Genomic DNA, 12,469 nt, shown 5'->3' on the forward strand with positions numbered 1-12,469 from the left:
TTTTTTATAAAAAACAAATGTCTTTATTCCTGAATAGTTTAGTATGGCGGTGGGAGCCGAAGCACCCTCGGGAAAAACCCTGGAACTCAGGAAATGGGCCTAGAAGCCAGTTGGGGGAGCTTCTAGGCTACCAGGATCTATCTGTTCCTCCGTAGTCCGGGTCCTGCAGGGGACAGCGATCAGGCCAAAAATGGACGAGGGGACTCCGGAGGCCCCAACCCGACGCGCTCCGTTTGTGGGGAGTGGGGAGGAGGCTGCTCTGGGCGCCTTTGCCGCAGCGGGTTTGGAGACAGCGACTCTCCCAGGGCTCCGGTGCCAGGACAGTGCCCAGTCCCGGGCGGGAGCCCGCCGCCCCCCATTGGCTCTTTGGCTGGCAGAGACACTTCGAGGCCGGTCGACCGGGCCGGTGCCTACGCGTGTTCTAGCTCCAGGTCCCCGTAGAGCAGGGCTCCACTGAAGATGGTGAGCGGCTCCTCTGAGTGCGCCAGCTGCCCCATGACCAGGTCGATGCAGACCGTGTCGCCAGCCTGCAGCGGCAGGATGAGGCTGAAGACGCCCAGGGCGCCAGGGCTGGGCTGGCTCTCGGCCACTGGCTTATTCTCCAGGCCCTCAGGCTCGTAGCCACCAGAGTCTATGCGGGCCACACCCAAGTTGGAGCGGGACAGAACAGCCTCAACTTTTTCGTGCCTGTGCCCAGTCAGCACTGCGCTCAGCAAGTAGCGTCCGGCCAGTGGCGCGGTGAATATGCCTGGGGACAAGGATGGCAGTCAGAAGAGACAGGTGGCAGGTGCGGGGAAGGCTACCGCACCCAGAACTCCTGGACTAGGAGGGACCTGCTGGGTCTTTTCATTTCTCTTCCACAAGAGTGTAAGCTCAAGGAGGACAGAGCATTTGGTGTTTGGTTGGTTACTGGTTCCCCCCACGACCCCTCTCCCTCCACTCAAAACAGCGCCTGGGCAGCAGCAGGCCCCCAGTAAAGAGCTGTTGAAGGAGTGACTCCTCCCCAGCAGTCAGCCCAAGCTGTGGTGAGAACGAATAAATGAAGGAAAGAATAGGGTTCTCCCCAAATCAGAGCATGAAGACATTCACCTTCTCTAAAGGGGCAAGAATGAGAACGTATCACTGCATAACCTCTGGACGGATTCTGCCTCCCATGCCCCCTAGTGCCCAGCCACCCCCCAGCAGGCTCACCGGTCTCCGGATCGTAGTAGCCCCCATCATTGAGCAGGACTCTGTCGAAGGGCACTGTGCCTGGTTCCGACCTGGGCAAACTGAGGGCAGCTGAAAAAGCCACCCGGGGCACAGAGGCTGCTGGTGCCCCCTCCACTCCTGGGTGGGGACAGGGTGGGTGTCAGAGAAGATGCTCAGGGCAGAGCTGCCCAGCCCCCTTCCCCTCCAGAGCCTCTACCCCCAGGGCTGCCTGAGGCCTTCCACCCTCCAGCCCCTGGCTCAGGTCCCCTCCCTCCAGCAGCAAACAAGAACTTACCCTGCTCGCCCTGGGGACCTGTGGGAGGAGGAAAGGGAGCAGTGAGAGGTAGAGCAGCTCTCTCTCAGTCACTCAGCAAACACCTGCTGAGTGTGTACAGCTGTGCTAGGTGCTTGCTATACAGACTTCACAGCAGGAATGGGGGCACCAAGAAAAGGAGGAATAGGTCCAGGCTGTTTAACTGCTGGGCCTAAGCCCTTAGCCCCCAGCCTTTCACACCCGACACAGCCCTTGTGGGTGCAACCTTGGTCTTCAATGCAGCAGGGAGGCTGCCATATCCAATTAGCCAACACAGTGACTGTCAGCTCCTAGTCACTTTCCTAATCACTATCAGCCACCTAGGACCCCCCAATTCGTTGCCCCTCTCCCCATTCCCCTGTCAAGTTCAGAGGGGAGTGTCAAGCCTGGGGCTGCCCAGAGGGGTGGTAGCCCTGGTGGTGGCCGGGATCTCAGCCCACTTACCTGGTGGCCCGATGGGTCCCTTTTGTCCATCCCTGCCTGGGGGTCCTGGAGGCCCAGCAGGGCCTGGGGGTCCCTGTACTCCCGGAGGCCCTGGGGGCCCAGCCTCACCAGCAGGCCCTAGAGCAACAAAAGTCTATTGAAGGAGGACCAGAAAAGGAGTTTCCAAAGGACAAAGAGGGAGGTGGCTCCAGGGACAAGTTGATGGGATCCCTCGCTGCCCACACAGGATACCTGGCGGGCAGAGCAGCGCCCCACCTCCACCCCCAGCCCCGTCTGTGCAGCCAGGGGAGGGCAGGGGGCTGGGGCCTTGGATCATCTCTTGTCGATAAACTAACCCTTGGGACAGTGATGGGTCTGTAATTCATGCTGGGACAAGCAAGGCAAAAGCAGATGAGGTTAAGGCTGGGCGGTTGTGACGGAGGGAGAAAGGACTTGAAAGGGCTTCCCCACCATGACCACCCCAGGCCTCCTCTTGCCCCCTCACCAGTGAAGTCGCTCAGGCTGAGCTGCTGAAGCCGGTCCTCCAGGAGCAGCAGTGAGTTGTTCAGGGCACTAAGTCGCCTTCCCAGGCCCGCCTGCCCCCCCAGCAGCTTCTCCAGCAGGGCTGCCTGTGTCTGGCTGGTGCTGTTGGTTTCCCGTAGCCCGGCCCACAGCCCGGCCACATGTCTGGAAAGGCCCTCGCGTAGGCCCTGCAGTCCCCCAGCCACCGTGTCCAACCGCTCGCAGACTCCCTCGAGACGGCCCAGTCGCCCCTCTAGGCTGGGGCACTGGCCAGCCTGTGCCTGTCCCTCCTCCAGGCCTCGGAAGCGCTCCTCACTTTCCATAACATGTTCTGTGGCCTCCTGCTGCAGCCTGTTAATCTCGGAGATGATGCGGTCCTTGGTGGCTCCCAGGTCAGCCAGGTCGGCGCCCTGGCCCTCCACAGTGGTCTGGAGCTCATGCAGTGAGTCATTGAGGGAGCTGAAGGTGAGAATGACTTCGGAAAGCTCTCCTTGCAGGGCCTGTAGGGCAGAGCCTGAGCTGCCCCCGAACACACTGAAGCCATCCAGAGGCCCACGGCTTGGCCCCCCAACACCTGGGCCAGCCCCAGGGCCCCGCGGAGGTAGCAGGGGGCAGGAACAGCGCTCCACACCATCGCGAAGGCGGCCCAGTTCCTCCTGGACACCACCGCAGGCCCCACAGCCCTCGTCCCCACGGGCCTGCAGCAGACCCTCCAGTTGGCCCAGCCGCGCAGCTGTGAGATTCAGCTGAAGTGTGAACTCTGCAGCTGCCTCACCCTGAGCATCGACACGACCCTGGAGCTGGCCTATGACCCCTTGCAGTCCCTCCAGTGTGGCCTGTCGGGCCTCCCCAGCTGCTCCCACCTTGTGTAGGCCTGAGATCACCAGCCGCAACTGCCCCTCGTTGTCCTGCACCCTGCGCTCCAAGGCACTGAGGGATTCCCTGACCTGGGAGTCCTTCTCCCCCAAGGCTCCAGAGCAGAGCTGCCCACATGCCTGCACAGACCCTGCCACCTGCTCTTCCAGCAGGTCCAGCCGGCCACCTAGATCCCCGCTCACATTGGCCAGCAGCCCCTCCAGCTTCTCTAGTCGGCCCCGGGCAGCAGGCAACCAGTGACTCAGTCCCCCAGGACGCCCAGGCCAGCCCTCCTCCTGCTCCTGCGAGGGACCCAGGGTAGAATTGAATCGGTCCTCCAGGCGGGAGAGGCGGGACACTAAGCTGTTGTAGCCTGGGGGATGGCCCCCCTGCCCCGCTGCACCTTCCAGCTCTGAGCCCCTCCGCCCAATGAGCACCGTGACTGAACCGGTCACGACCTCCAGCCTGCGCTCCAGCTCCGCCAGCCGCCGGCCCAGCTCTGGAGGGCAGCATTCCTGAGGGGGCCTGTGGCCCACAGCCTGCCTGGCGAGCTGCCGCTGCCGCTCCTCCACAGATGCCAGCAGCTTCTCCAGTCCTCGCAGCCGCTCCCTGTCCTCCTGCTGCTGCCGGCGGAAGCCGTCCAGCCCCGCCAGGCACACAGAGCAGGACTCCTGCAGCCGCTGCTCCAGCTCCCGCAGCAGCTGCTCGTTGTGGCTGGGGGAGGCCGGGGTGGGGCCCGGGGCTCTGCCGCCACTGCCACCACCACCACTGTGATGGTTGTTGAGATGGCCCAGCTCCTGGTCGTGGGTGGAGACGCGCTTGTCCAGGAGCTGCAGCTGCTGCTGGATCTCGCTGAGGGTCTCCTGCACGCCAGGGCGGGCAGCTGCATCCGCTGGCTGCTGCCTCCCGTTAAAGGCCGTCTCCACAGCCTTCTGGACATCTTCTACCAGGCGCCCGCTCAGTCCCTGCAGGACATCCCGAAGGCCCTGCAGCTCCTTTGTCAGGCTCTGCACCTGCTCCTCCAGCTGCTGCACCTTCTTTGACTCCCCGGGACCTGGCAGAGAGGTGAACACATAAGGCAAATGGGCCAGACCTCAGTGCGCAGTGCTTCCCTCCTACCCCAGCTCCCTTGCTCCAAGGTCAGAGGCCCTAGCTGATTCAGCCACCCCTTAGCTGGGTGATTTGGGCAAGGAAAGACAGGAGGAAACTCTCATTCACTGTTCTGCTCTAGGCCAAGTCTTTGCCCCTTACAACAACTTCATTGAACAGCTACCACTAGCTCCTCCCATTTTGTAGACCGGGAAACAGAGGACCAGAGAGCTCAAGTAATTGGGCCATGGGTTTCACGTTCAATAAGTGGCAGAGCTGAGCTGCAGACCCAGGTCATCTGTCTGACCACCGAGCGCATGTCCTTTTCACTGCCCAGAAGGCTTCTTAACTTTATGGGAGCTGTTTCCTCATCTATGAGACAGGTATGACACCACGTTGCTCCCTCAGGGCAATGAAATGGGAATGTAGGGAGGCACTGCGGACTGCGGACAGCGGCTCTTCCTGTGTAGCACCTCTACACAACACCATGGGGAGGCAAGGTCCTGCAGTAAGCCCGTGGGGGCTCCAGCTGGATGGGGGAGAGTCAGCCAGCAGTTCCTGTTTCCATAATTACAACATGGTTTTCTCCCTGGCAGACAAACACAGCACTTCCGCAGTGCCCAGCACACAGGGGAAGGCAACAGGGACTGCTGCATTCTGGGACCTGCGGTCTCCAGAGGCCACGGAGGGGCCTGGGACCTGTAGTCAGTTGCAGTGCATGCTAGGACTTGTAGTCTCAACTGTCTGTCCCCTTGGACCAAGCTTCTGAAGGAATTCCTCCTTCCTGCAGCTGTTCCCAACTAGGAAGTGTCTCGGCCACATGTGGGCGTGTGTGCGTGTGTGAGCACATTCACTTTCTATGCCTCCTTTTTCTCTGGTCCCTCTCATCTCTCCATCCCTGTGGCGCGCACGCACGCGCGCGCACACACACATACACACACGCATAAACATGCATGCACACACACACACAGATCTCAGGGATCGCGTTAACTCTTTTCTGTCCCCGGTTTTCTGACTTGGGACATGGGGTTTCCCCCAGCAGCCTGGCCCCACGTTTTCCAACTGCCACGTTTTCCAACTGCCCACTTCTCTCTCCAGGGCTCCCACACTCACCTTCCCCGCCCAGGCCACTCAGGTGGCTGCCTGCACTGGAGCCCGAGAGGTTGGGACGGCCGGGTTGGGGCCGCGGGCGCGGTGTGGCGGGGGCGGGGCCCAGCGCCGGGGCAGGACTCTCAGCGCAGTCATCGCCCCCGTATCCCTGACAGCACCTCCACTCCATATCGGTCACCGTTTTGTAGGCCATGCGGTAGCGAGGACGGAGGAAGTTGCGGTACCTGGGAGAGGTGGAGGGAGGGTTCTTTACTCCTCCCTGTACTGTCAGTGACCATGGCTCCTGTTCTCAGAGGTAGAGGACTGCTGGTGGGCAAGGCCTGTCCCTCGGGCTGGGTCCCCCTTACCATTCAGCATGTGGTCTTGCTCAGCTGACAGCTGTCAGCTTGGTGGCCAAGGGCCAAATCCCTGCTCTTCCTCCCCTCCCCCCCAGTCCCTACTTCCCCCCACCCTTGTCCTGTGCTGGATCCTTGAACTCCCTCCTTGCAATGACTCAGCCCAGAGAAGGCATTCCGGGGCTGGCAGGGTGGTCTAGCGGAGTGTGCCTTCCGTATGCCTCCAGCCAAACCACCGCCTCAGCGTCCCCTCTCAATGGTTCTGACTGAAGCCCTGGGTCCCACCCCTTGCCACCTGCCTTATACTAATTCCCCGAGTTGGCTGCCTGCCTGCTGTCCCAGCCCCGTCCCCACCCATTGCCCACTCCCCTGTGCTGAGGCTCACGTGATGCTGTGGGTGCACTGGGGCTGGCCCCAGCCACAGGGCTGGTAGTCGGGCTTGATGAAGGTCTCCACTCCATCCTCAAGGATGCAGCTCACCGTCCGAGTCACCACGTAGGCACACCAGTTCCTGCAGGCACAAGCCCACCTAGGCCCAAGAGCCAGAGACACACCCCCCAGAGGAGGGCTCAGGGGCTCCCAGGGGGGCTGAGGGAGTGTCAAAGGAGGAAGGACCCTTGGGGACCGGTGGGAGCGGGGCTCTGGCAGCGGCAGCTCCCCCTACGCCTTCCTGTGCTGCTGGAGTCGATAAAGACTTTTCAAGACAGGAGTGGAGGCACAAAATGGAAAACCACAACTACGAGAACTTGATCCTCATGGCCGGAGAGTGGGTCCTGGGGAGCCTCTGAGTTCACCCATTCATTCGTGTCCCTTTTCTGTCTCAGTGCCCAGCTTGGTGTGGCCCTCTGGCAATCCCCTGGATGCTGGCTTCTACCCACCCCTCAGGGGAGAGGACCGGGCAGGCGGGGTCCAGCTCAGGGTTAAGCAGAGAATAAGCCATTGATGAGCCCTGTCTCCCACGGGGTTTGCAGTAAAACACTCTCCGGCCCATTCATGCTGGCCTCTGCTCAGCGTCTGGCTGGAGAGCCGAAAAGAGCAGAGCGAAAGTGGTGTCAGAATCATGGATTACTGGATGGGCGGAGGAAGCCCTAGGAAGGGATGAGAGGTCTGCCAGAGGATCCCAGGCTGGGACGCAGCTGGCAGGAAGGCCAGGCCCATGCCCTTCAGGACAGTCTCCCTGGGCACCCGACTGCAGGTCCCATGGGGAGGACGTGGGAGCTGACTCCCCTGAGGTTAGACAAGGGGACCTATCTATTCAGCAGGGCCCTGGAAACACCCAGCGGGAAGGTGGGCGTGTGAGGGGCCATCAGATGGATGGGCTTCCTCTCCACCTCCTCCCTGCATTGGGGAGCTAGCCAAAGTGGGGCCCAATTGCCACTTTCTGACCCACCCTCCCACCTACCGTCAGCCAGACACTTACCTGTGGCGGCTGGCAGGCCGACGTGGGCTCTGGGCCTGGGGCCCCCCAGGGCTGAGAGCCCCGCCGTTTCCTGTGTAGAGGCTGTAACCCCGAGGAGGGTAGCTAGCTGCGCCCACGGCTGTGGTCAGTAGGCAACAGAGGTAGCAGCTCCAGAGGGTCCCGGGGGCCATGGTGGGGGCGCTCCGCTGTGGCCCTCAGAGGCACATCCCGCCTGACCACTGGCGCCTCTGCCCGGAGCGGGGATGCCTGCTGCTCCAAGGGTCGAGGGTCGGGTCCTGTCCCCAGCTTCCTGCCGGCAGCCCCCAGCCACACGCCTCCTCCTTGGCCTCCTGACTTGACCCCTCTCCCCCTCCTCTTTCCTCCTCAGGCTCCCGTCTGTCCCTCCCTCGGTTCCTTCCGCTCTCCTCTTCTCCACCTCTGAGGGGAGTTTGTTCTCCGTGCCCCCGGCCTCCTGCGCCTGGTCCCTGCCCCTCTCAGATGCTGCTTCCTGGGCCTCCTCCCACTCGCCCCAGCTGGCCGTCTTCTGGTCTCCTTATCTGTTTTCCCCAATGACCAGATCCTGAGGGTGACAGGACTTTACCCCTGTGGCTGTTCAGAGGCGCAAGAGCGGCTGTGCGGGGCGGGCCCTGGCCCCCTGCCTCCCTCTCTTGCTCACTCCCCTCCCTTCCCCCCTGTCTGGCTGGCGGTCCGGCCTCCCCCTTCCTCCCCCCACCTCTCCAACCATCGTGCGCCACATCTGCTTCTTGTTAACTCCGGGAAAGAGAGGGAAAAAAAGGAAAAACAGAAATGTGGAGTTGCCTCCGGGCTTGGGGCCAGCCTCTCAGACGGGCCACATGGAGTGGAGCCGGGGCCAGGGCTGGGGAGGAGGCCCAGGGCTGGCCGCTGAGACAGGGAACGGGAGCTGGAGCCGCAGCTCTCCTGGGGCCAAGGCAGCGCTCCCCTGGGAGGGAAGGCCTGAGAGAGGGCCCAGGGGGAGAGGGAGAGGGGAGACGCAGCAGGACATCGCTCACCATCCAGTCCAGCTCTCTCCTTTTATAGATGTGAAAATTGAGGCCCAGAGAGGGAAAGTAACTTGTCCAAGGTAACACAGCAGTCCAGAGCAGGGCTGAGATTAGGCACTAAACACCTAGGTCAGTGACTTGGGAGGGAAAAACCGGAAGAGCAGAGAGGGTCCTGGGCCAGGGGGAAGAAGGAAAAGGACCCCACTGAGGTCAGCAGGACACTTGGCAGAGTCAGAAGAGGAAGGAGGTGAGCTGGAAATGGGGGAGCAGCCCTCTGTCAAGCATGCAGAGAACATGGGCAAGAGGAGACTCATTCTTTTTTGTTGTTGTTTTTAATCCTCGCCCGAGGATATGTTTATTGATTTTAGAGAGAGGGGAAGGGAGGGAGAGAGAGAGAGAGAGAGAGAGACATCGATGTGAGAAAGAAACATCAATTGGTATCTTTCCTTAGGTGCCACGATGTCCCAACTGACTGAGGATCAAACTCACAACCTAGGTATGTGCCCTGAATGGGAATCGAAACTGCAACCCTTTTGGTACGTAGGACAACGCTCCAAACAACTGAGCTTCTGGGTCGGGGCCAGTTGGGGAGAAGTAGAAAGAGAGAGAAAGAGGGGTGGGGGGAGCCTCTCATTCCTAAAAGGCCAAAAGAATATGGGTCCCAGACTTGTTTTGGTGAGGGCTAGGCCCCCTCTTTATAGCAAAGGAAGCCACTCCCCAGCCCAGGGGCAAGTCTGATAGCCCCTCTAGCAGGCCAGGAACTAGTCAGGCTCAACTGCCAGCCCACCCCACAGCCCCTCCTGAGACGTTTGACTCTGTCAGCTGGCCCCCGCTTCATCAGGTGGCCCCTCTTCACCCGCTGGTCCTCAGTGTTGTGTTCTGGACTAGGTCTCCCTGGCTGGTAGGACACTTGGGAGAGCTCAGTGGGAGTTCCAGAAGAGAGTGCTGTGTGCTGAGCACCGGGGAGGTGCCCAGGGGCAAAGGCACGTCTGTGTAAGACTCAGTAAGGAGCAGCTGGGACTACTGGGGAACGGGACGCAGGCTCCAAAACAGAGAACTAACACGAGGCAGGATAGACAGCGTGCCAAGGGGGCCAGACAAACGGATGAGGCGCGTTCTGGGTAAGAGGAAAGAAAGGCAGCTGGCCGCTGGGGCAGTCAGAGAAGAGCTATTGGAAGAGAGAGAACCTGAACAGTGTTGGAGGAAAAGGGTGAAGAACAGAGGGGAGAGGTTTCGGGTTGTGAAAAGCCATCTGCCTCAGTTTCCTCATCTGTAATGTGGAGTAATAGTAGCACCCTCCTTCTTAGGTCCGTGAGGATTAAGTTAATACACATGAGGCATTTAGAATAGTGCCTGGCATGAGGTAAATGCTCAGTATATGTTAGCTCTCTCCTTTTATAGCTGTAAAAATTGAGGCTCAGAGAGGGAAAGTAACTTGTCCAAGGTAACACAGCAGTCCAGAGCAGGGCTGAGATTAGGCACTAAACACCTAGGTCAGTGACTTGGGAGGGAAAAAACAGAAGAGCAGAGAGGGTCTTGGGTCAGGGGGAAGAAGGAAAAGGACCCCACTGAGGTCAGCAGGACACTCGGCAGAGCCAGAAGAGGAAGGAAGTGAGCTGGAAGTGGGGGAGCAGCCCTCTGTCAAGCACTTCTTTGTGTCAAGAAGAAGTGGCATAGAAAGTCAGAGAAGTCAACTTCAGGAAACTCAGGGAGAGACTCAGATGACTGATTAAGAGCTTGGACTACAAGGTTTGGAGAAGGGGCTCAATACACACACAGAAGGAGACGTTGTCAGCAAGAGCAATGGGCAGGGTGCTAGGGCGCAAGGATGCTGGTTCTAGCTCCTCCTCTAAGTAGTGGTATCGCTTTGAGCAAACCCCATGACTCCACCGGGGGTCTGTTGTCTAAGATCCCTTCCAAATTCTACATTGCACAGTGACACAGACCTGAAAGAGAAGGCTTGGTGACTGCCTGGGTAATAAAGGACCAGACTAAGGGAGACGCTGGAGAAGATTCCAGAGTTGTAGCCAGGATGGATAACCAGAGGAGAGGAGCAGGTTTGGAGAATTCCTTAGAAAGATGACCTTAGTTTAAACATACAGGCATCTCACTTTGTTACGCTTCACAGCATTGCCTTTTTTTTTTTTTTCCCCAAACTGAAAATTTTACAAATTTCAACAAATTTACTTCCGTCACCAGCTAAAAGGCTACAGCTGGCTTTATTGCGATATTCGCTTTACTACTGTGGTCTGGAACTGAACCTGCATTATCTCCAAGGTATGCCTGTACTGAATTTAAGATGAGATTAACACATTTCAATGGGAATAACTGTCCAGGATATGATTAGAAATGGGGGTCTTGACCCTGGGAACCATTTGCAGGGCAATAATTGGAAGCCATGAGAGGATGCCACCAAATCTCCAATGTGACTCTGAGTCATCTGCTTCTGAGGTTCTATGACCCCGAATGGGATCCTCAGGGCTGGGGGGATGTAATGAAAAGGCAGGGCGGTGTGAGAAGTGCCGGAACCAATAGGAATGGAAGTTCATGGCTGCCCCTGAGAGGCGTGGGGATGAGCGCGCAGTGAGACTTGAAGGAAGTGGTCCTAGGGGACCCCGATCTCAAAGCTGCTGCCAGGGGGAAGTTCAGCTTTCAGCGTCAGTTCTAAGCCCTGGCCCTGGCAGGAAGCCCTCCACTCCCCTCCAGGTTGCCCTGGCTACCGCTGTGGATTTTCTTTCTCCACTCTTTCCCCTCTTCTCTCCCTGCAGAGGGCCTCTGGCAACCTGAGGAGTCATCACAACCCTCTTGTCACTGCCCAGTTGTCACCTATTCCTTTGCCTGACCCCTTAGGTTTAAAGATCTGTTACATTTTATGTGTGCCAAGTCAGAAACGTCGGCTTTGAAATAAAACTGCAGTAGCTCGCGTATCCTTTAGTCCTGAAAAGAGGGGCCAAGACCTAGAGACTGACGTGAAAGTTTGTGAAGTCTCAGATGAATCAACGGCCCTGGGTTCACTGGTGAGAATTCCTGGGTTTGCTGGGAAGGCCTGGGGTATTGGGCAAGCAGGGTGCAATGGAGACCAAGGTTAGAGGGAATGCAGTGTGGTAGCTGCGTGATGGTATTGGCACATAGCCACCAATTTCCAGCGCAATTGGATTCCAAAGAATTTCTGAGATCAAAATAGGCTACATCTATGGGGCACTAGGACAGTATCTATTTTATAACCTCTTCAAGGGTCTCGTGCTGATGGCTATACTGTACACAATATAACTCATTCAATCAACCCTCAGTCTGAGCAATGGGCTCATGTGCGCAGGGCCAGGACAACCAGGGGACACCAGCAGTAAGGAACATTTTATGTCTAACATCATCTGTCAGAAGACTGAATATTGGGAAGAAAAAAGGGGGAAATATGAACTGCGCCTTGGGTCATGCAAACCCAGATGGGAATTCAAGCTTGTGAGGACTCTTGAGCAAAGGTCTGCTCCTCCTCAAATGCATGTATTTCCTTTTCTTTTGAACCCTTCCTACAGGTACAATACTTTAGGTTCCAACCGCCCTGTACTCAGGATTCAGTCCCCTTCTCCCAGGTCTTGTTGTTTTTTTGAGTCCAATCCTGAACTTGTCTTTTGCTTGAAAATGTCACACTAATCCCAATTGGCCCCCTCCAGACAGTCTGCTGGTCTCGTTTCCCACATACTCTTTCACACAAGCTTTTTCCAAGCTTTATTAGTTCTTACCTGAGTCTAGTTTTGTCTGGAGACCATTTTTTATTTCAGTTCGTCCAGCCACTAGGCTAAATGACCCAGTCAAAGCTGACAAAGTCTCACGGACCTAGGCACAGGGAGTTCTGGGAGATGCTGGACATTTCTGGATAGTTCTAAAATAATCCTTTTCCTCTTGTCCCTGGCCCAGGACGAGCTACTGAGTCCACAGTCTGACATGCAGTATAGAATAGAGGACAGAGAAATCAGGTGACACTGTCTCTAACCAGTTCTACAACCTTGGTCAAATTAATGACCTCTGAGCCTCAGTTTCCTCCTTTATAAAATGATCTTGAAGGCACCCTTCAGCTTTGACAGGCTAGGAAACTTGACACCTGGCTCAGCTGGTATCAGGACAGCCTTGAAAATCTGAAGTACCTCATGTCATTTGCGGTCCAGAGGGTCTGCTTTCCAGAGCCTCGTTCTGTTCCAACAGGAGATCTAAG

The 12,469-nt window shown here is 57.9% G+C and overlaps 1 protein-coding gene across 1 annotated transcript; it reads right to left on the reverse strand.

The window, feature by feature from the left end:
* Positions 1–34: 34 nt before the first annotated feature.
* On the reverse strand, positions 35–7,827 carry EMILIN1 (elastin microfibril interfacer 1). The gene is made up of 8 exons (XM_054566253.1): positions 7,259–7,827; positions 6,224–6,349; positions 5,507–5,727; positions 2,433–4,358; positions 1,949–2,065; positions 1,487–1,504; positions 1,192–1,329; positions 35–748 (listed from the first exon to the last, which is right to left on the reverse strand). The coding sequence occupies exons 1-8, from the start codon at positions 7,426–7,428 to the stop codon at positions 411–413; spliced, it is 3,054 nt and encodes a 1,017-aa protein (XP_054422228.1). The 5' UTR covers positions 7,429–7,827; the 3' UTR covers positions 35–410.
* Between the last annotated feature and the right edge of the window lie 4,642 nt (positions 7,828–12,469).

The sequence above is a fragment of the Pteronotus mesoamericanus genome, unplaced genomic scaffold (genome assembly GCF_021234165.1).
Source record: "Pteronotus mesoamericanus isolate MK-2021 breed Mesoamerican mustached bat unplaced genomic scaffold, CSHL_Meso_final contig_101, whole genome shotgun sequence".
Lineage (NCBI taxonomy): Eukaryota > Metazoa > Chordata > Mammalia > Chiroptera > Mormoopidae > Pteronotus > Pteronotus mesoamericanus.